The sequence below is a fragment of the Ascaphus truei genome, chromosome 7 (assembly GCF_040206685.1).
Source record: "Ascaphus truei isolate aAscTru1 chromosome 7, aAscTru1.hap1, whole genome shotgun sequence".
Taxonomy (NCBI): domain Eukaryota; kingdom Metazoa; phylum Chordata; class Amphibia; order Anura; family Ascaphidae; genus Ascaphus; species Ascaphus truei.
The window spans coordinates 64,580,511-64,604,140 of record NC_134489.1 but is presented as its reverse complement, the minus strand read 5'-3'; the positions used below and the strand labels follow the sequence as shown (position 1 = coordinate 64,604,140).

At 42.8% G+C, this 23,630-nt stretch overlaps 1 protein-coding gene and 1 long non-coding RNA gene across 6 annotated transcripts in view; one reads left to right on the top strand and one right to left on the bottom strand.

Annotated features, from left to right (window-relative positions):
* The window catches only part of SENP2 (SUMO specific peptidase 2), a 38,770-nt gene extending 18,883 nt beyond the window's left edge, over positions 1–19,887 (bottom strand). For 2 of the 5 annotated variants that reach the window (XR_012802681.1, XM_075608852.1), the window contains exons 1-9: positions 19,597–19,887; positions 18,239–18,291; positions 16,986–17,116; positions 11,215–11,278; positions 9,422–9,509; positions 8,554–8,716; positions 7,572–7,675; positions 2,670–2,736; positions 957–1,127 (exon numbers count right to left, since the gene is read on the bottom strand). Coding sequence is in view for 4 of the 5 variants with exons in the window: in XM_075608852.1 (XP_075464967.1) it covers positions 957–1,127; positions 2,670–2,736; positions 7,572–7,675; positions 8,554–8,716; positions 9,422–9,509; positions 11,215–11,278; positions 16,986–17,116; positions 18,239–18,291; positions 19,597–19,856 (1,101 nt within the window). In the remaining variant the exon portion in view is untranslated. The remainder of the gene's footprint in view (positions 1–956; positions 1,128–2,669; positions 2,737–7,571; positions 7,676–8,553; positions 8,717–9,421; positions 9,510–11,214; positions 11,279–16,985; positions 17,117–18,238; positions 18,292–19,596) is intronic. The other 3 variants (XM_075608851.1, XM_075608850.1, XM_075608853.1) reach the window with 3 other exon arrangements.
* LOC142499469 (uncharacterized) lies at positions 19,503–23,596 on the top strand. The gene is made up of 2 exons (XR_012802682.1): positions 19,503–20,066; positions 22,039–23,596. It is a non-coding gene; the product is annotated as an uncharacterized LOC142499469 (long non-coding RNA).
* Positions 23,597–23,630: the final 34 nt, after the last annotated feature.

Sequence of the window (23,630 nt, the reverse complement as noted above, 5' to 3'; positions counted from 1 at the left end):
TTCCTTGCATGTAAGCTTCCCCGCCCGCGGCTGCAGCTGCTCCCCACCCCACGGAGGTAATGGGCTCTGGGGCTCCCCCGACTCTAAGGGGTCTCCGTCTTGCCACCAGCAGGGCACGTCGATCGGAGCTTCAGGGCAGAGAGGCTGAGACCCTGGATATCTGCACTAGGTGCAGTAGGTGAGTCCCTTACAAAATAAAAAATCCTACTCCTAGCTGTGAGGACAGGAAAAAGACTAAGGTGCAGGTAGAGGGAGGGGCCTTATATGGCCTACCTGCAAAAGTCTATTTCCTGTCCTACCTAGAGTGAGAAGGGAATAACCCAATGGTGCCCACTGCCAGGGTGATCAGGAAAAAATGTTGATCAGTTACATTGACTGAACTCACCATGTGCTTCCCACACACCCCCAACCTGCATCATCTCCCCCCCTACGCCCCAACACAATCAACACAAAAGGACACTGCTATAAATACTTCTATCACTACTCAAGACCTCATGCACTCTCCTGGTGTTTTCCAACCCATATTATCATTTCTCATCAATGAAACCTTTCCACTTGCTGCCCCCAACATCAAATTTCATGGTTTACTTCTCATCTGTCAATATGGATACTAGAACTTTGCAGTACATCCAATTAAAAACTGCTGACATACTTTGTTTTCCCCACCATCTGTTTTACTGTACAAAGCTTCTGTCTTTCATGTTTAGTTAACAGCAAACTATTTTTGCTCTACTTCTCCAATTAAGGGCAAAAGCTTGGTGCAAAGATTACTTTTAGATTTTTGTATGCGCTTTTCTCACCTTAAAGACACCAAGGTTATGGTTAAAAAAAAAAGGTGTACCTGTGCCCATCGGGACGGACGGACGGACACACACGGTTTAATTGTCTGTTTGCAAACAACTGTATTCGATTTTAATTATAAAAATGACAATCCTAAACTTAATAAAATGCCATACCTCAGTGATAACAGGTAAATAGTCTACACTCTTTCCCATCCCAGAAGACTCATTCTTTCCTTCAGAGGTAGCCTTTTCCTTTCGGAGCGAGTCTGGATCATGACTCAAAGATAAACAAGCCGCAACACTAGAGGACAGGTCTATTTCTACATCTGTCTGTACATGACGACCCTATAGATGAGTACATAATTATTATTTTTTAAGTACAAAATAGGGATCTATATTTTACATACAATTCATGCTTAGACAAAAAACATTAACAAAAACTATGAAAAATAGCATTGAGATACTGCTTAGTTGTCAGTGATGCATGCTTACATTTTATTTACACATGACAATTGGATTTCAAGTAAATATTCCTATCATGTGCAAGTCTTTATTTGTGCTGATCAGTTCAACATATGACCATCCACATGCCTTAGACCAGGGGTGCTCAAACTTTCTGCACTGCGCCCACCTGCCTGCTCAACCCCAGTGCTCGTGCCCCACCCTTACCTAGGAACCGGCATCAAATGACGTATATGCGTCATGTGATGTCAAGTGACGCTGCGGTGTCATGTAATGTCACGTGTCCCCGCTGCATCATTTGACGCCACATTGCCATGGTGACGCGCTGCGCTAAGGTAAGCAAGTTAGATGCCTCGTGCATGGGCCCCCCCGCCCCCAATTTTGTTTCAATTTAAATGCTTTGGGCACGAGCATGGGGCCTCTAACCACTGCCCCCCCACAAAAAAAAAAAAAATCTTGCACCCCCCAGTTTAAGCACCCCTGCCTTAGACAGTTTCCTGAATAGGTTCCAGTCTTAATGTACATACAATGTATGCGATGAAGGTTATGAGCGCTCACGGTGCTGCAGTCCTGCCATAAAAGCACAGAAGATCAAGTAACCAGAAGGGAGACTTGTATATAACAAAATTAAGAAATATTCAGGCACTCCTTTTGGTCTTGGTAAAGATGTTTATTGGAACAGGAACATTTTGGTAACCGTGGACCTTTATCCCTTTCCTTGACGAAATGGTCCACGGGTAGACAAAAATGTTTATCCTATTCCAATCACCCTCTCCTTCATGGAGACCACTGGAGTGCCTGGATATGCAGCAGTGCATGAAGGGTGTCCAATGTTGATTCTCTTTACAAAGATTTCCCTTAACCCTGGCACAAGTTCAGGTAGCAATCGTGTGGTTGAAACCAGCCCCCAGTGATGTGAATAGCAGTGGAGGAGCTCCACTTCCAATCACTACTCCGTTGCCCGTGGCATGCCAGGCCTCATGATAGTACAAGGGACGTCACAAGGGCAGCGCAAGGGTTAAGTACTTGGTCAGCAAAACAAACAAACAAAAAAAATAATAATCAGGATCTGTTTCATTCTGACTGTTCTAATTCTGCATTGTCAACTTAAAAAAGCAGGTTGTAGGAAATTGTGGTAAACCAGTAATTCAGATAAATGAATAGCAAACAATGCAAGACGATAGGAAGAATATGTATTTATAAGAAAGCACAAAGATGAAGAAACTTTGGGTGTCTTTGCAGGTCTTCCACGGGTCCCTAAACCTGCTTCATTCACCCCATTTTTCACATCAAAGTGGTTAAGCTGCAGACAGGGATTCTGGGTAATGACATGCAAATGAGAACCTAGTAGGTGTGTCCCTTCGCTTCCCTATAGCTTTCACTTTGTCATATCAACCGAATGGTGTCTGGTTTGTACTAACTTACCACTTCACGATTTATTTTGAATCCCGAGATTCGCTCTTCATGGTGTTTTTTTCCAGTCATTGGTAGCCTGCAGAAATGCAATTCAGAAAGAAAATATGGTATTATAAAAAAAGTGTTACACTAAAACACATCCCCAAATTGTAGATGTCGGAGAGGTCTTCAGACTGGACTGACCTTCAGTAAGACTTTAGTGCAGATATCACCAATTACAGAATCACTTATGAAAAAGTTAGGCAAAATTACCAGAAGTGTTGTAGAATACAGAAGTAATTTGCCTTCGCCTGGTCTTTTATAGAATATTAAGATCATATATTAATGCGGTTGTTTAAGTTTCATTAGTCACAATTGGCACACAAAGCAAACAGGAGAAAAGAAATAAGTTTAATTGGCTTCCATAAAAACACAAGACATTTAAAGGACTTTTTTTTGGGATACTCATTAGGGCTATTGTCCTGAACATAGTAACATCAAAATATCTGAATAATATACATTGAGCACAACTGTGGGGGGCAGAGGGGACACTCGATTTACACCTAAACAGCCCTGGTAGATTCACTGCTGGATAAAGGCCTCACCAATGATCAAGGTACTACGATTGCAAGCCTCTACCACGATGCTCCAACAAATTTCCTGACGTCATTCTCCCATTTTAATTTTGCCCCTCACCTTTGTCTTTTAATTCCCCTTGGAATCTGACCGAGTAACATCTTTGTCAAACGATGGCAATTTTGTTTTACAATATGCCCAGCCCACTGCCATTTTAATTTCTTCACCTGTAAGTCACCACTCTTTTTGGTTTCGAACTAATTCATTTTTTCCCCTCGTCTCTTTGGTTCATCCCCAGCATACATGTATACATAAAGTTGTCTGAATCTTCTGTATCATCGTCACATTTACTGTCCACGTTTAACATCCATATGCGAGTACAGGTAGATTACGCTAGTAGAAAAGTTTGAGGCACAGTGGAAGGTTCCCTTGAAAGATTGTCTTGTTTCTTCCAAATGCAATATACCCGGTCTTCATTCTCCTAGTGATTTCATACAAAAGTTTCCAATCCATTGTTACTTGCCGACCACAGTATACAGTCTGCGACTTCTATTCTACCGATTTTAATCTTTGCAGAGTTGACACATTTGTTTAACATCCCTTTGTTCTTGCCGAGATTCATATGAAGGCCCACTTTTACTTGCTTCGGTGAGTTCGCCTATTTGTTGCTGGAGGTCTTGTGGCAAAAATAATGTCAACTACAAATCGTACGTGGCTCAAGTACTCACTGGGGATTCCTTTTTCCTCCCAATTCAAATGTTTCTATTTAAAGCTTTGGTGACATGGTGTTTACCTGCTACACTCTATTGCCGATCCTTATCTTGTTTGTATTTTCATGTAATGGTTGATATGGCACTCAAATATTCTTTATAATAGCAATGTACGCCTCATCAACATTTTGTCCTAATGCATCCAGGACCGCTCAGGGGTAGACAGAAACAAATGCTTTTTCGTAATCTACAGATCCTAAGCACAGTGGTAGATCATATTCATTACGTCGGGAAATCACTTCCTGTACAACTTGGATATGGTCCATTGTGTTGTATCCACTGAAATCCCATTGGTTCTCTAAACTGGGCAAAATCCACGGTCTGTTGTACCGACTAGTGGTTATCTTCGTGTTTGGAAGTAGACCGGTCTGTAGTTCGAGGTCTTGGTCTCCTTTCTTGTGTACGAGGATAACTATGGCATTACTCCATTGATCTGGAATTTGTGTTCAAGCAGCATGGAGTTTTACAAGGATTTTTTCTACTTATTCCCCAGCTTCCTTCAAGATTTTAGTTTGAATTCCATCTTCCTTGGGATCCTTCCCATTCATGGATTTTATTGCGTTAGCATCTTCTGGAAGGACACATGGTACATTGGTGGTTTCTCCTCACTTGTCTTATGCCCAGTATCATCTGTGCTCACATACAATGTTGAAACTTATATTTTTTTTATTTTTTTTTCAAACAAATGGGAAGGGGAAGGATACAAAAATAAAAACGGGGGGAGGGAAACCATTTTGTTTCAAATTTCTTGCAAACAACTATGATCACGTTACATATCAAACATTTGGTAAATGTCATATTTTACATTCAGCACTCCCATATCCTCTCTGAGCACACCCCTATCCTGCATCCCAGACCCCATCATACTTCCTAGTGGTGTGGTTCAGAAATGAGGTAAGTTTCTTCATTAATTGAACATCATTGACCTGTGAAGATTGAGATAATGTGTGTGGCTATCATCACCTCCATTTTGGCCTAACCGCCATTTTGAGTGTTTGCTTGTATGTATGCCAATTTGTTTCATTCGTGAATGAACTGTGAATGTTTGATTCTGCAGAGTATCGCTTCTGGATGTAACCCACCCTTGTGTAATTCCTACGAGTCATGTAATAAATTGAAATAGCATTCGTAAGAGGTTTTTCCTGCCTTAGATAATTCTGCTGACTTTAGGTTCTGTTATCTGACAGATACAGTACACACAGGGCTGGACACAATAACTCCCTTATGTCACAAGATTAAGGGCGGCCCACATATATGGTATATAGGATAAGAATATAGCAATGTAAAGCATATTTATGTATCAACCAATATGTATTTTTGTATGTCATCATATTATTTATTTCTAAGCCAGCCCCCTTAAGGGGTGTATTACTCATTTTGAAATGTATAAAAATGTGATACTAAGCAATATGTTGGCAGAGGCTCGAGTTCCTTGTTGGAATTTTTTTCTCTCAATTGTGCCTTGGTACAGATAAACTCATGTTGTTACTTTTTGAACCCTTGACTCATTGATTTTCTTTCTACGCTTTGACAGACCCTTCTGATAACCTCTCTTCTGGAGTGTGTGTTTTTCCATGCCGCTGCTACAGCGCATCTAGATGCTGTTAGAATGTGCAGAATCAATCTTTGTGTATAATATATACACACACACACACACACACACACACACACACACACACACACACACTCTTGTTACCGTACATATAGAAGTTTTACCCGCATTGTTCCAGATATCTTCCCAGTCCTCCCTTGTTATTTCAGTCTGGAAGTCCAGAGCCCACTTGTCCATATATTTATGGTTTGGGGTATCTTTAAGATTTAGCCCCTGGTACAGAGGTGATATCAAACCTCTTTGGTATTTTTTTTATTTTACATAAATCGTCAAATCATGTATATCTAGGAAATTCCTCATCATAGAGGCCCGGACACAAAATGTCAGACCTGCATACCCCTAAATAGCTCAATTTGGGGCAGACCATACTTTCTCATGAATTCCTCAAAAGGACATTAGTTTGTCCTGTTCTAGTAAATCTCCTACCTCCAGAATTCCTCTATGTCTCCAAATTTTAAAGCCCTGGCCCTGATATCCCAGGGTAAATCCCGGATTAGCAAACAGGGGCGCAAGCCTAGAAGGGGTCGACACAACCGTATTTCTTTTTTGCCATCTGCCAAGCCCCGCCCTAGAGCTAGACCATAAAGAGGACAGTCCAACCAGGCTTTTTAGCGAGCTCGCCAGGTTCACCCAGGGATACACTCCTCTCGGGGAATGCCAGTTAACCATTTGTTTCATATGGGAGGCTATATAATATTTTTAAATATTTGGAACAGTCATACCACCTCCTTTCTTAGCATCCAACATAATCAAGCTGGCTATTCTCGGTTGTGTTGCCAAAATAAACGGCATAATTCAATTATGAATTTCTTTTTTTATATTTGAGTGCGGGACAGATACCGGTAATGTCTGAAAATAGTACAAAAGTCTAGGGAGAATATTAATCTTAAGTGCAGTTATACACCCTATCCAGGAAATACAATAAGAATTCCAGGCTTGTAAAATCTTTAATTGTGGAGAATAGGTCAGGGTAATTATATTTATATAATAAATGATAATTTCTGGTAAGATAAATTCCTAGATATTTCAAATGGGTCTTTTTCCAATTATAGTCAAAATGTCTAAACCTCAACCTCCTTTTCAGTTCGTGTCAAATGTAGGGCTTCTGATTTTCCTTTATACCCATGAAGCTCACCAAACCCCCAAAGGGTGGACAGCAGATTTGGAAGAGATGTCAATGGATTATATATAGTAAGAATAACAATCTGCAAACAACGATATTTTGTAGCACTCATCTTTTATTTTAATCCCTTGAATATTTGGGGAGGCCCTGATGGTGGGCACTAGGGGCTCGATAGTCAGAGCAAAAAGGGGAGAAAGGGGGCACCATTAACTAGTCCCATTTTTAATTATTACCTTCCCCTCCTGGGTGTCTGTTGGCGACTGATTGAGAGCACAGACTCCCTGTTAAAAAAACGGAAAAAAAAAAAACCACTCCGGAAAATCCAAATGCCTCTAATGTTTTATCTAGAAAATCCCACCTTATATCAAACGCTTTCTCCACATCTAGGCTCAGCAGCATAGCTTTCAGTTTAGATTTGTGTATCTGATCAATAACATTAATAATTTCTTGTATTGGCCAATGTCTGGCGCTTGCTCACAAATCCCACCTGATTGTAGTGAATTAATCTTGGGAGTATTGGATTCAATCTGTTGGCTAAAATTTTGCTATAGATCTTCAAATCCGTGTTAAACAGTGAAAATGTCTGATTTTTATCTCCGCTTATGAGTGCAGGTCCTAAAGACTCTTTTTAACCATTTAATACATTGTATAGAGAGATATTCTATGGAGCTTGCGCTTCTTTTTAGGTATCCATGTGGTTTCGCTAAGTATCTTGGGAACTAGGGGGGGTCCCTGGAACGAAAATTAGCAGTTTCACTACAGGGACCCCTGACTTCCATCCATGGGAAAAATAAAAGCAGGAGGGACTGCTCCATAGGGGGAAAAAAAAAATATAGTTTGTTATGCTTTACCTGCACTGGGAAGCTCTCTCAGTAGTAGAATTATTTTTGTGGTACCCATCTTTTACAAGTTCCAAAAGCTGCTTGTATTTTTCTCGCTCCCCATTCCGCACATCCTGTATACAAAGGTAAATCAAACAGTAGTATAAAGAAAGTGTTTATGGGGGAAAGGCAACAGACAGGACTGGATTGGTGACAAGGCATGGAAAAACGTATAGGGGTAGTTTTATTGTTATGAAGGGGCAGCTCATTGAGTAAAGGCCCAGACACTGAAAACAATGGCTGACTGACGCAGGGGAGGCCAGTTTGAATCCCTGTGTCTGCTCCTTGTGATCTTGGGCAAGTCGCAATCTCACGGTGCCTCAGCCACCACACAGATTGTAAACTCATTGGGGGGAAAAGGACTGTACCTGTACAATTCTATGTAGGAGGGCTGTGTACTGCACACTATTTTGTAACTGAAGTGCTTTGAGTCCCATTGGGAGAAAAGCTCTACATGACAATATTATGCATGATTTTCAGATTACTGCGACAGTACCTTCTATTGTTGGTGTCTTCACAATCTCTCTGAATAGGGCACTTATGTCTAGGCAGTTTTAGTTAGAACACATTTAAGCATTTTATTCATTCAACCCTGTAGGCACCTCAGATATCATTCAAGTGTTGCAGTACAATTATTTATACAAGTCTATTTAATGGGTAAAATAAAAATAAATAAACCACCACACTCAAGATGTAGTGTAGAAGGAGTAACATGTTCTGACTAGACGATTAAAGTAGATGTCCATTTATGCGAAATCTCATTTTTTAATGTGTACTGGGACTATTCAGTTTCCTACTGCAAAAACATGAGCACCACCAGTCTGACAAAATACATTGAAGCTTATGGAATGGCAGAAAGTCTAATGATCTAACCAATGCAGAGCTCCCTACATTGCACAAGAGTTAAAACCTACTTACGTGTGTGTTTTTTTACATTTTATAGTTTACTTGCCTCATTCACTGTTGAGGTTAATTTTTTAGAGGTCTTGCTAGCCCCACTTGGCGTTGCAGTCGGTAAGTGGAAGTCCTGAACAGGTTTCCACCAAGGAACCCTGTGTTCTTGTAGAGATCTTCGGTTGTTTTTATTATTTATTCTGTGCGGGTTACAGATGTCACTGTGTATGAAAAGACAAATTAGAAAAAATTGTTATTTCAAAAGAAAAAAAAAAACTAGCAAATTCCTGTGATTCAGGGAGATAGAGGGGGGTGGAGAGAAAGAGAAAGAGGAGAGAGTTGTTGGTTTTATCTGCCTTGTGTTTGTCATATACCCCTTGCTATCACCTCACTGGTTCTAATATAGAAGGGAAGAACAAAACTCTGATTACACGATCATTGGAGTGGAAGCTAGATATACAGTACAAGAACAGAGTTCCCACTATACAAAAAGGTTTTAATTGGATTACTTATCAGGTGGCTTTTTGATAAACCAGTCCTTGATTTAATATATTAAACATAGGGACAATTGTATATGCCAATCTCAAATATTTCTTTTCCGTTTTATTAAAGTCTCCTTCAATTAGCGTTTTTTATGATCTGTACAGAAACATTTGGCTTTATTTATTTAAGGGAATACACCAGAAACAGCCATAATTTAGTGGACTCCAATTTTTTTTTGTGGTGGGGGGGGGGGGGGAGCGGGGTTACTCTGTTCTTTTGCTGTAAATTTATTAAAAGTGCAGTGTGCAAATTCTAAAGGGGAAGTGTATAAACAAAAAACGAATGCAACATTTAAGTGTTGTGCTCAGTGTATTTTAGGAGAAGGTTATCAAATAGCAGTTTGAATATAAACTATTACTCCAATTTTGTTTAACTTGCTTTACTTTGGTCTCACAAAACACTGCATTGTTTTGCAGGAAAGATCTTCATGGGTGTCATCAAAAATTCTTGAGTCAAGAACCAGTTTCTCACCTAAAGAAAATAAAGTGGATTTAAATGTATGTGAAAAATTAAAAAAAAAAAAAAAAATTAAGGAAGCGAATGAAACTCTACAAACACCCAAATTATAGCACTTACCTGCCTAATAGTAAAGCAGGAATGTCAAATAAATTTTTGTCTAATACAAGCATTTATTACTACAAGTCATTACTGTAAGTCACAAAAAATGCATGTCAATAGATCTATTAAAAGGACATTGAATGGAAACACGTGATCAGGCTTTATGGGATGACAACGGATTGGAGGAGATTTAGTTGTAGGTCCGTTTCCCCATCATTTATTCCACTTTTTTTTTTTTTTTTTTTTTTTAAATAAAGTGTAAACCACCACATCTCAGTTAAAGACATGTGTTGCTTTCCAAAGTGTGCAGTCTTTGTTATCATGTATGAGGCAGTAGTAATTATGTTATTTGTGACATAATAAGTGGGTCATATTATGCCACATTGTAGCTCCACATCAACTGATGATTATCCTCATCTTAATGTATAGTTTTATTTTTTATTTTTAATTAACCCAGTTCCACAAAAACAGTCTCCTGTGCTCGCTGAGCTGGTGTACCACAATGGGAATTAAAGATCAGAAGAAAAAACAGCAGACTACTGATGTGGACAGGCCACAACCACAAATAGATTGATTTTGACAGTAGCCAAGAGAAATATAAAATCTATACTCTACATCTCGGAGAACATTTGTCATTTAGAAATACTAAGACAGGGGGTGGCCAACTCCAGTCCTAAAGGGCCACCAACAGGTCTTCAGACTATCCCTGCTTCAGCACCGGTGGCTTAGTCACTCCATCCTGAAAACCTGACATGTTGGTGGCCCTTGATGACTGGAGTTGGCGACCCCTGGACCAAGGGTTTGCAGAAGTCCATATAAGTTAAAGTGCCAGCAGCCTGTTCATCCGCAGAACTTTTCAATTTAACAATGGTCTTCCATTAATTTTAACGTAAAATGAGAATGTGTGTGTTCAGGTGACTTGTTCTGTAACCCCCCTTACACAGAGCTAAAAACCAAACATTTAATTTTACTTTTTAACCATTGACATTTTGATTAACAATGTAATCTATTTTTCTTGTTAAAGAAATGTATTAACTACAGGTCAACTTAAACCTATAAATTATGCTATTACCCTATTGCTCCCATCCCAGTACATTCGATCACTCATTGCCAGTCTGTCCACATAAATCTGCATGTGCACAGTTCTCTATCCTGCGCCTACATCCTGGCTCGTGACTGTTCAATGGATAGTGACAGCAGTTTGGCCTGTTCCTTCCTCAGCCATTTTTTTTTTTTATTTTTTTTTAATATTTACTATAATTACTGTCTCCTCTGCAGCTCTCGCGCGGTCTGGGTTTTGCCCGCCCCATTCAAATGCCAACGGTCACTTTCTGCGGTCAACTGCCACAGAAGCCCTCCATGACTGCTCCTCTGTGGGTTCCAGGAGCAGCGCTCGCAAAGTATTGCATGCCATCGTTTCTGAATCCTGACAAGGGGGGATAGTTTGACCCCCTTGCAACATTATGAATAAAAATAGCTTCAAAAGGGTGAATAATTCAGTTTAAAACCATTACACACGCTACACACAAATAGTTATGTGGGGTTTGGTGGCGGATAAATCAAATGTAACCCCTGACCCCTTAAACACTGGGTCATACCAATGACAATATATTCTTACTTTGTTTAGTCACTTCCATTCTCGTTCTATCATTCAATCCGTCGAACGAAGATTTCAACACCACCTTCAACACAAAGACATGTAGCCATTAATTTCTACGTAGGGAAATAATGAACTGTAAATAAATCCCATCATAATAAGTACCAAACTAACAAAGCTCTGCTATGTAGTATATACAAAAACACCACAAGCAACATGTAAAATCTTAAAAATAACTATATTTTTTATGTCACAACTGCCACCGTTTGTGACGATTTGATATCACATTAGATTAGATCTAAAGCAGCAATCCAGTTTAGGAATTACTCTCACTTAACCTTCTCCTGAACTGGGCTACAAATCAGCGATCTCCAATGTCCATGTGACAGAATACAAACAAGGCAGCAAAGGTCACCAACAGAAAGCCATTAGCCACAAGAGCGAGCACTGTTCCCGGCAACCATTTTGTTTCCCCCAATTTGCACATGGGCTCTCCACTCCGTTCAGGAGAAGAATAGATACGATAAATCAGCTAGCACAGAGAAGTAAGTATTTGAAGTGTTAAAAAATAAAAATAATTTGAAATAAAAAATAAAAAGTAGGCTGTGTCCCAAAATGAAATGTATTTTATTAAATATACTTTTTTTAAACCAAACAAAATAATCAGACTAAGCCATTCCATTTAACGAGCTTCGTGGCATTCTGCTGTGCTGCATTTGTTTGCTATCCCATAGTAGCCTCCTCTAATGTCACAGTTTGCAACGGATCCTTTTGTTACAACAGAAGTGGCTTCTGGAACAGTGCGATTTTAATATGCTCATTGAATACCCAAACACTGGTGATGCATCACTGCTAAAGAAATTAGAAGCACCTATGCTGCTAGATTATAGTTACATTGCATTTTCTGGTCTTTAATGGGGAGTTCAAAGGATGTGAAATGACATTGAAGTTTAGAATACCTGCAACTTTTTGCAAGATAAACATCACCAAAGTGGCAACATAGCAGCTCCCTTTACATCAGTTTTTAAACATTCAAACCCTCATTATGGTTCTAGTTTAAGAGAGTATATATATATTTTTTTTTAACAGTTTTTAAAATCTTTAGGTTGACTATTGCATGATGCCAGGATTGACAGAAAATAATCAACTAGAAAAATCACACCAACCAATATTTCAAGACAATGTTGGCGGTCAGGACAAGTGTGTTTAATAATTGTTTCAGCCACGTTTTCCTCAAAATGATCATTTGAACGGTTTCTTGACCTACTCAAGACCACGCTAGTACATCAAGTCAAAGCAGCATGAAGCTGCAGGACCTGAAATCTAATGTGTGCCTGGGAACATATTGATTTATAAGCCAAGGCAGGCTGCATGTACCCAACTTTGCACAATCCTTCCTGCTACATTGGTAGCATGGGGTCTTTACCGCCATTACAGAATATAGCTACCTGTCTCCAGAGGTACAGGCGTTCCCTCATGTGGGAGAGCTACATGAAAAGCAGGAATTATTTACTGTGGTAGGTTTGGTCAGTAGTCAGAATTAAGAACTAACTTTACATTTCTGCAGCTTAATAAACTGCACATTGTGATTTTTATGTATTGAAGGCATGATCTTTGTGCACTTTACAGGAAGCCGCACAAACTATTGTTGGTTCATGGCTTTATACAATATTGAATCTGTATTATGGATTTACCAGTTTAAAAAAAAAGGGGCAATCTACAATGAAAAGCAACATTTTGTTGATGCTACCCTGTAATCAACTTTATATCCTTCATAACAGCAGCTCAAATTCAAGAGCTGCTAAACCAATAAGCCCATAGTTGCAGCGCTACAGTTATGTTATGAATGCTCTATATTTAGCTATGGTGTATGTGCAGGACGTGGGCAAGTTTTTATCCAAGCTGTATAACCTTTATATGAATAAACTTGACAGCGTAACTAAATTCATATATAAAACAAAAATGCAGGATTCAGAATCTTTCAGATCTAGGATATGGTCCAGAGTCTCTTTTCTGCCCAAGGTCCTTGTGCATTAAGTGCCCTAAAATCAATCGCCATAAACTTGTTGCCGGCATCCACTTCCAGGACATCACCTAGAATGTACCTTGTATAAAGGCTGGTTGCACACACACATCCCATTCCCATGGAAATTATTGAACCAATTTGGTCAAGCACTCAAAATGTTGACTAAACTTTGGAATTGACCCAGCGAACTATTCCTATTGTTGGTATCAATAATCTTAGTCAAGTTCTAATAGTAGTGTGCAGTTATGCATCCCCTCTCTAAACAATGCAAGCTTGGTATTCCCTACAGTAACCCTAAACTGTAGGCTAGCAATATTGTGACCAACAAGCCAATAACATCTTGCCACGCTCTATCACCCTTTCTAGCACTACACAGGAAGTATATTCTGAAAATACAATATACTGCAAATGCAAATGTAGGAGTATCTCATCTAAATCCAACATAGGTTGAACGCGACGGACGTCTTTTTTTTCAACCTCAATTATGTAACTTCATGTGCACACAAAAAGGAAATGGATTGTAGTTGTGAGATAAAAATCACTGTGCAATGGAAATGGACAGGAGAGGGCAAGGGCCTGGCACTTACAGTGAACAAATTGTCTCTTGTATGTAGAACAGCCAATGCAACATCCCCCAAGGAAGATTATTACATCTGGTTTTGTTTTAAGAGATTTATTACAGGTTTTTCTTTTCAGAAAGGTTAGGCATTTGTTAGGTTGTTTAGATGGTAATCTTGGCTATATACGATTTCTCTGCAGATTTGTTTTTGTGTTTTAACTTTAATTAGGTTTACTTTGGTGACATGAAGTGGCTTTGCATTTGAAAAAGATTTATTGTACTGATGGATAGTCTTGAGATCAGGGTCCAGGAAAACTAAAACACAACCCTGTATTCAAGTGGGAGCTGCACACTTTACATCATGAAAACAATCACAGTACAAACATTGCACTGAAACATTTATCTTATACTATATTAGTGAAAGCACTGTATGTTTGCCTGCCTGTCTGGATGTCCGGTGTCCCTCTCATTGGTCCCTTGGCCCGCCCGCCCCCGCACACCTCTCATTGGCCTCACACACTCACACCACCCCCTTGGCCCGCCCCCCACACCTCTCATTGGCCTGAGGCGGAGTGACGGGCCAAAGGTCCAAAAAAATAAATAAAACACACACACACACACACACACACACACACACACACACACACACACACACACACACACACACACACACACACACACACACACACACACACACACACACACACACACCTCTCTCCCCGCTCCAAATCACCTCTCTCCCCTCTCCAAATCACCTCTCCCCCCTCTCCAAATCACCTCTCCCCCCTCTCCAAATCACCTCTCCCCCCTCCCCAGCGGCATCACCTCTCTCCCCGCTCCAAATCACCTCTCCCCGCTCCAAATCACCTCTCCCCGCTCCAAATCACCTCTCCCCGCTCCAAATCACCTCTCCCCGCTCCAAATCACCTCTCCCCGCTCCAAATCACCTCTCCCCGCTCCCCAGCGGCATCACCTCTCCCCCCTCCCCAGCGGCATCACCTCTTCCCCCTCCCCAGCGGCATCACCTCTTCCCCCTCCCCAGCGGCATCACCTCTTCCCCCTCCCCAGCGGCATCACCTCTCCCCCTCCCCGCTCCAAATCACCTTTCCCCCTCCCCAGCGGCATCACCTCTCCCCCCTCACCGCTCCAAATCACCTCTCCCCCTCACCGCTCCAAATCACCTCTCCCCGCTCCAAATCACCTCTCCCCGCTCCAAATCACCTCTCCCCGCTCCAAATCACCTCTCCCCCCTCCCCGCTCCAAATCACCTCGCTTCCCGCAGTTGCCACGCGGCGCGTAAGATGGCGGACCCCCTTCCTCCCTCGCGGCGCCGAGTCAGACGGTGGCGGCGCCCGGAAGTACAGGTAGGTGTCGCTCCCCACCTCCGGCGCCAAACGGAACTGAGAAAGGGCGCATCAACTGAGGGTGTGTGTGTGTGTGTGTGTGTGTGTGTGTGTGTGTGTGTGTGTGTGTGTGTGTGTGTGTGTGTGTGTGTGTGTGTGTCACTGTCCACTGCCCCCCCCTCCTGTCCACTGCCCCCCCCTCCTGTCCACTGCGTCCCCCTCCTGTCCACTGCGTCCCCCTCCTGTCCACTGCGTCCCCCTCCTGTCCACTGCGTCCCCCTCCTGTCCACTGCGTCCCCCTCCTGTCCACTGCGTCCCCCTCCTGTCCACTGCGTCCCCCTCCTGTCCACTGCGTCCCCCTCCTGTCCACTGCGTCCCCCCTCCTGTCCACTGCGTCCCCCCTCCTGTCCACTGCGTCCCCCCTCCTGTCCACTGCGTCCCCCCTCCTGTCCACTGCGTCCCCCCTCCTGTCCACTGCGTCCCCCCTCCTGTCCACTGCGTCCCCCCTCCTGTCCACTGCGTCCCCCCTCCTGTCCACTGCGTCCCCCCTCCTGTCCACTGCGTCCCCCCTCCTGTCCACTGCGTCCCCCCTCCTGTCCACTGCGTCCCCCCTCCTGTCCACTGCGTCCCCCCTCCTGTCCACTGCGTCCCCCCTCCTGTCCCCCCTCCTGTCCACTGCGTCCCCCCTCCTGTCCACTGCGTCCCCCCTCCTGTCCACTGCCCCCCCCCCTCCTGTCCACTGCCCCCCCCCTCCTGTCCACTGCCCCCCCCCTCCTGTCCACTGCCCCCCCCTCCTGTCCACTGCCCCCCCCCTCCTGTCCACTGCCCCCCCCTCCTGTCCACTGCCGCCCCCCTCCTGTCCACTGCCGCCCCCCCTCCTGTCCACTGCCGCCCCCCCCTCCTGTCCACTGCCGCCCCCCCCTCCTGTCCACTGCCCCCCCTCCTGTCCACTGCAGGAAATGCAGGGGGAGGAATCCATGCCTTTGAGGCGCCCCCCCCTCCCTTTGACGCCCCCCCCCTCCCTTTGACGCCCCCCCCCTCCCTTTGACGCCCCCCCCCTCCCTTTGACGCCCCCCCTCCCTTTGACGCCCCCCCCCTCCCTTTGACGCCCCCCCCCCTCCCTTTGACGCCCCCCCCCCTCCCTTTGACGCCCCCCCCCCTCCCTTTGACGCCCCCCCCCTCCCTTTGACGCCCCCCCCCTCCCTTTGACGCCCCCCCCCTCCCTTTGACGCCCCCCCCTGCCTTTGACGCCCCGCGCGCACACACTGACCGACTGCCGCACGCACGCACACACTGACTGACGCGCACACAAAGCCTGACTGACGCACGCACACACTGACTGAGGCACACACTGACTGTGTGTGCGTCAGTCAGTCTGTGTGTGTTTGTGTTTCTGCCTCAGACTCACTGACGCGCGAGCAAACACACAGTGACTGACGCACACACGCTACATGAAGCTGTAAAGGAGGGAGGGGGGGGACTGGATTGATGTGAATGGGGGACAAACAGAGAGAGGGGGGAGGAGAGAGAGGAACGGGAACATTACATCCCAGGCAACGCCGGGTCTCTCAGCTAGTCATTTAATATGGTTAGATATTCAGTACAATACAGTGTGCACTTTTAGCGAGGAGACAGTTGTACTTGGATCATTTTTAATCCACTAAACAGTATAGATACATTTGCAGTCTGAATTGGTTTAATATATAAGGTAAACGAATGGTGAATTACATTTAGAGGGAAGAGAGTATAATTTGCTACATTTGCTATTGAGAGCATGCATCAATCTCCATAGGTTTATAGTACGCAACCCGAACCCATGGATAACAACTTCAGTCAGTTTTCTAGGTTTTAATTCAATACTAACCTGTTTGTTGGTATCTTGAGTTGTGCATTTACTACGAAACAGCATTAAGCAGAGGTCAGAGAGGTGAGATGGGACATTAACCAAATTAGCAGCATAGGATACAGTCTTCTTCACTGTAGCCAGCAGGCCATCTTAAAATAAATATTAGACATTAAAACAAGTGTTAGAGGTTTCTCCTGATTCATTCTAGAAAATAATACGCATAAATACAATGCTAGATTTTTTTCCTTCATGGTTTCATTCTGGCTACCGACATTAAGCTACTTGCGACATTAAGTAAAGGGACTATTAAAAAACAAAAACAGCCAAGTCAACAACCTAATCACGCTTCTGTCCCTGCGATGCAGAGAAAGCACTTTAGAGGGGTCATTGGCCGTACAGGATTGCTACTATGCCAGCTTTCAGATTAAAAAATAAATAACGCTTCCACCACTCTCCAATCGTGAGCTTACACAGGCAGGGTCTTGTATCGGACACTATTAACAATTGGTGTCACTCGAAAGGGATGCCCCCTATATTCTTACTTACTCTCAAACCTGTGGTCTTCTTCAGAACCTCAATACTTTTACCAAGTTTGGAAACTTTTTAGGCTTCAAGATAAATAACGCAAACACATTATCTCTCAACATAAATCTACCAGGTGAGATGAAAACATTTACTCTATTTTGATCTTAAATAGCAGTCAAGAATCTTACTAGCCCCCATTACCTAAAGATAATCAGCACACGCTCGTCTGGGACAAATATGGAATATCGCAAATAGGTAGGGCGTGTTTGGTCAAAATGAACGTGTTCCCTAGGATCATGTACTTATTTCATACACTGCCAGTCCAAGTTCCACACAAAAACGATTTGCAGAAAGCAATCTCCTGTTTAATCTGAGGGAGTGGGGTCACAAAACAGAATTAAAAGCTCAATCCTTTACAGACCAGCCGACATTGGGAGAATGTCTTGTTCTGATAAGGTAGTTCTGAACTGAAGACCAGTGTAACATGGTCTATATATCAAATTAGAACGGATTTAAAAAAAAAAAAAAAAAAAAAAAAAAATCCACCATGTAGGATATTGCTTGAACTGCAGCTTAAAAAAAACCAAAAAAAAACACAACCCTTGTAACACACCAGGGGTCAGGCAGACCAGTATTAAACCAAACTTTATTTTTAACTGTTTAAAGTCTGAAAAATAAAATCCAAAAATGAAGATTCTCTATTTTTAATAAAATATGTTTTGTACGGAAAATGTAAAATACCAAACCTAGTCGTCTTCTTTTAGCTTGGAGACACTCACTCTGATTTAAAGATTGAAAACTGAAACGAAAAATCCAAATGCACGTGTCATAAATGTCATAAAATAGGCACCCATCCAAAGAGATGACATTAAGGGATTTATTAAAGGGAGATAGTGCCCTAACTGGCAACATCACATGCAAATGCCATTAAAGCAGCAAAACATGTGAAATCTTATAATTTATTTATTTTTAATAAATCAATTTTGTGGTATTAGATAATAGCGACTTTTTAATATATTATTCTTATTCAACTCAATGCCGTTTTAATATAGAGCATACTTTGATTTCTATAGCAAGTTTTAGCCCATCTTCCCAGCAATGCAAGATCTTTGCAACACTTCCCTGTTTGTGATCATTTGTTGCCAATATTCCCAGCAGTTTGAACTGTAAACTGTAACAATAGACAATGTTATTTTAGTAATGTAAGGCTACATTGTAGCAGACTGAAGGCTTGAAACTGAAAGACGGCCATTAGGCATATAAAATCAGGATTTTTACAGATTACAGGAGCAACAACCGATTGCCAATTTAGGCAAGAATATATACATTGTCACACGAGAGTAGCGATAGATAGTCTATAGTGTAGGGTTGCCGCTAAAGGCCACGATTATAGTGCAGGCACGCGCGTTGTGAAGTCAAATGAGTGTTCTTCAATGAGGCCACCCATAGTGCGCGAGCGACCACACAAATTTTGAAAATACAATTCAAATTGTTTTTTTCCTGCGACAGCCGCGTCACATGAGCGGTTTAGTCAACCACTACTTTTTCCTTATTAATAATAATAAAGTTACCTATTTTAATATATCTCCCTGTTGCTACATCTTTTTTTTTTTTTTTTGTGGTGTAAAGAGCTTAGTTCCCCGAAATGCAAGTATTTTAACCACTACCAAATTTAAAATAACACAGAAGTCTACATACTGCAACTACAGTTCAATCCCCAGTTGTGACAGCAGCAGGTTTAGAATATCACATGCTTTTATTACCTGCCAAAGTCACCATTCCTACTTCGTTTATTTTAAGCGAGTCAATTTATGCTACAAATAATGGGGGTAATTTATCTCGCAAACCCCCAATTCATATACAAGGAGGAGTTCCTGCTTTGATAAATCAGTGTTTAACTAGTTTTGCAGGCGGAGGACTCTCCCAAGTGTCCCCTCCAAAGACCACTGTGTGTTTCCAGCATCAATCGTGTAAAACGTAACCCATAGAGCCCTGCTCAGGTTACCGGTGTAAGCATCACTGGGAAGTACGAGCAGCTCTCCCTTTATGACACTGGATGTGAGAAACAGGGCTGCAGAAGGGTACACGGGATAATGATCCTCACCTCTGGAACTTTCTTTTCCTACTAGGTGGTGTCAACAAATTAGAAGCCAAGGCACAGCCAGCTCCAGCAGGTGGGACAGATCTCCCCGCCCATGTCTGTGTGTGTGAGGAGGTAGTGCCTCTGGATGGAAGGAGGGCACTGTTTCCACCCTCAGAGCTTTGTGCACTGGCCACAAACAGGGAATGGAAGCTGTTAAGGAGCCATGTGTACATCCCCAAGGACTCGAGGAACTCCACACTGCCCTCGTCCTGTCCAGGCATTGGACCAACAGGCGGCGTCGATCATTACGCGCCACTTGCGGTCGCGCGCCGATGACTTTTTCAATGCACAAACATTAACAGCTGCGTGGAGGCCGACGCTCGGGCGGCCATCTTGTTCGTGGGCAACTCTAAATGCATAATAAAAAAAAGCCTTCTTTTATTATTAATTGTAGCCAGAAACGAGAGCAGTATGGGTATCGCTCTTGTAAGGTAATTGTGTTTAACGTGGTTATGTGAACGGATAAGACTTTTTTTTAAGACCAAATGCATTTGCATGTTGATGATAAAAACCCTGAGTGTGAGCTCAGTTTATAACGGTTGCACAGTATATAATGAGCTGCTCACTGGTGTAATGCGCATGTGCTGTCAGCAAATCATATGGCTAACCCGTTCTCTAGGGGAGTTTTTTTTTTAAATATATTAATCGCCATAATGAATGTACCTGATTCCAATGTGTCTGAAACCTGTAAAACTCAGGGATAAAGTTTATTTTTTATGTTACAACAGTGTAGACACGTGCTTTAGGCTGAGATCAGACAGGATACTACACGTTCGCGCGTCCGTGCCTCTGTCTGCTGGGCGATGTGCGATCATGCCCACCAGACAGAATGAACCAACTTGGAGGTGGGACTACTCAGCCATTTAATTAAAAAAAAAAAAGAGAAACAAAGTGTGTGTGTGTTTGGGATTGGCTGGCAAAGTACACGTGACGCGGCTGCCGCTTGAAATCGCAACTTCAGTTGTCTCCTTCAAGTTCAGCGGCTTCAACGCTGTACTTCGTCGCCAGGGGTTGTTTCCTGTTTGAAAACTCACACACACCAAAGCGCAAGAGTGGCGAACGTGCGTGAACACATAAGCGTGCGCACGTCGCATCACATTCTGTTTGAACGAAGCCTAAGTCAGAAAGGGAGCACACTATTATTAACATAAATCAACTATTGGTGTAATGATACCGGAATTGAAGGCTTGTAAATGAAAAGTAGCAGACATGTCAACCTGCAAGGACAGACATTCGTGAGATTTCAATGGAAAAGTGCTCTTTCTTTTTTATGAGGGACACGACACTACTTAAAAAGGCTTAAATACCAGTTGACGGCAAATGTGTAATTCGGGGGTTAAAGGTGCACCATATTTATGTAACCCCTCCTTACCCGTCTCACAAGGAGTTTCAAATCAGGGTCTATTATTTCTGTACAAGGCGTGCTCAGCGTCTCTGTTTACCTTTCCTGTGCGGCATCCCAAAAAGGCAAATTTCTTGTCACTATTTGTATGTTTACCACTGACACCTGTTACTTGATGCAGTCCTAGCCCTTTTTCCTCTCTTCAGAGTTTTGCCTGCAGCACTGTCTTCCACTTGCACCCTGTGAGAAGCCTTTGTTTTTTACCTATCACCATCACTATTTCCTATTCCCATCCCCTAGTATGTATTTCCTGAGTACTTTTTCCCCATTTTATTTCTGTTATTGTTCCCAATAAACATTTCAGAAAAATAGCAGCCTCCCCTTGTATGGAAAAGGGATTGAGTTGAGCTGTTTGTCTCTACTCACTAGTCACAGTGTTCATGAGTCATAACAATATCAGTCAAAACAATGGAATCCCGCTTTGAAAGCATTTGGAGTTTTTCCTTTAATCTGGTGCAATTCCTTACCACTGATTTTAGTAAATAGCCCTAGAGATTTTGCTTATTGGGCAGTCATGGACAAAAGTTATAGTTAAGGCCACCATCATTTATAGGGCCAAGGACAGAAGTCTACACCTTGTCTGGCCTCAGGTTCTTGAGCAGATGGGGGAATAGCATCTTAAGTGTCACATACTGTATGAAGTGTCTGCAGAGTTAAAATTGGCGTTGAATTGGCAGTGAAGAGTACCATAAGAATTGGACTCTGCCCTTCATCAACAACTGTGCAACTGTGAGGACTTGGCTTTATAAACGCTCTGACAATTTCTACACATCTATAGACTCGCTTTCTAAGATGCTGTTTAATCCTCAGAAAGGTACAGGGTTTTCTGAGTCCGGACTGGGATTTTGCTCTAGCTCGCTCTCTGTGGCAGGATCCTCTATTTTTGCTCCTGGCAGCTTCCTTTAAAAAGGAGAGCCCTGTAAGCAGGAAGTTGCTGAGCAAAGTTTCAGTTCATGTTGAGTACATGCAGCGCACTTACCTTTTGTCTTCCTCGTTACCAGACCGTCTACTTACCTCGACCACCCCTGTCTTCCGCCTGTCTCTATCTCTGCATTCTCACCGACTACGCAACTCTGCTGCCAGCCCTGATCGTCGGTTTACGACTCACTACTCTGTCCCTCAGCTCAGGTCGGTTCTTTCATATTCCTACCTCAGCCCTGCAGGTCCGTTTCCTGCTTGAGACGAGCATCATTACATACTGTCCCACACCCACAGTCACAGTTTGATTTAAGAAATACAATATATTGGGGTTATGACAGTGTGACGGTGAAGGGGTACCCAGACCAGTAAATAAAGGTACTATGCCCGGCTGGGTGCCCCTGAGTCATATTGTAAATGTGAAGTGTCATCTCTGCAGCCCACTGCTGGCTGCAAGCCTGTAAATGCGTTAGAACTGTCTGTGCGTGCTAGGAATAAGGGGACCACACGTATTATACTAAGTTACATTGTATGTGTGCGGTCACAGTTATGTATTAGTTCCGAGTATTGCAACAATGTTTCACTGCCAAACTGCAAAGAGGAAAAAGGGTTTTAATGCCAGCCGCTTTGTTACACAGCACAGAAGCAGGGAGCTAACTTAGGTTAGCAGTATGCGGGCGCTATGAAATTTGGTGTGAATTCTGCTGGGGTCCCAACAGTAAAGCAGTTATGTTTTCCTTATTATTAACTTTTATACAAAGTCATGAATGAAAGTTCCTCTCTTTTTAGTGCATTAAAATTATTAGAGTAGAGAAATTAACATTCAGACAGATGTGGCAGCGGATACATTGGGGATTCACAAGCACAGTATATGACCGGGGAGTGAATCATGCATACCTTAAGTGCGGACTTCTGAGACACCCCGCTGATGGGTCGCCGGGCTGTCGGCAGAAGTCCGGACTTAACAAAGGCAGTGACAGATCACAGTATTACTTTAGGAGGAGTTATTATAAACAGTTTGCCCAGCAGATGTCCAGATGTCTGTGACAGAGATAGACATTCTTCCACCAGAGAAGGGGGCTTTGTTAAGTATGCTAAGCGGCTCAGGTGTGATGTTAGCGCATGACCCTTGGCATACCATGAAGCCCCTTGCCCGGCTGCATGAACTGTGGACAACTCTGCCATAGGGTGGAGGTTTGGTTCCCACGCCGAGATTGGCTGCACATAGTAAAGGTAGGCTTAGAATAGTTTTAAAAGTCTGTGCAGTCCGGTAGATTCATCTAAGTTACATTGTGCGGTACAAAGACTATTCCATCGTCATTAAGATTTGTACCCCGCTTCAAGAGTTCGTTAGAACTAAAGATTTGCGAACGAATCCTGCAAGGGCAGAACGAAAAGATTACCTTCGGCGGAGTAAGAGTGGTTGCAGTGAGTGCCACTAGCCAAAGACTGTTTCATGGCTCTATTTGCGCACCAACCCCACTCCTGGGAATTGGTGCCTAGAGATTTTTTTCGGTGAAGTTCGTTCCGGAAACATTTTATTTCGTTTTGCCCCGTCCCAGTAAGTGTTTATTCGTGTTATTTTGTAAATCAAGCTGTGTGTGTTCCTCGTGTAAATAAATCGCAATTTATTTTATCCAACGTTTTGTTCAAAGGATCCGGTAATTTAAAGTGT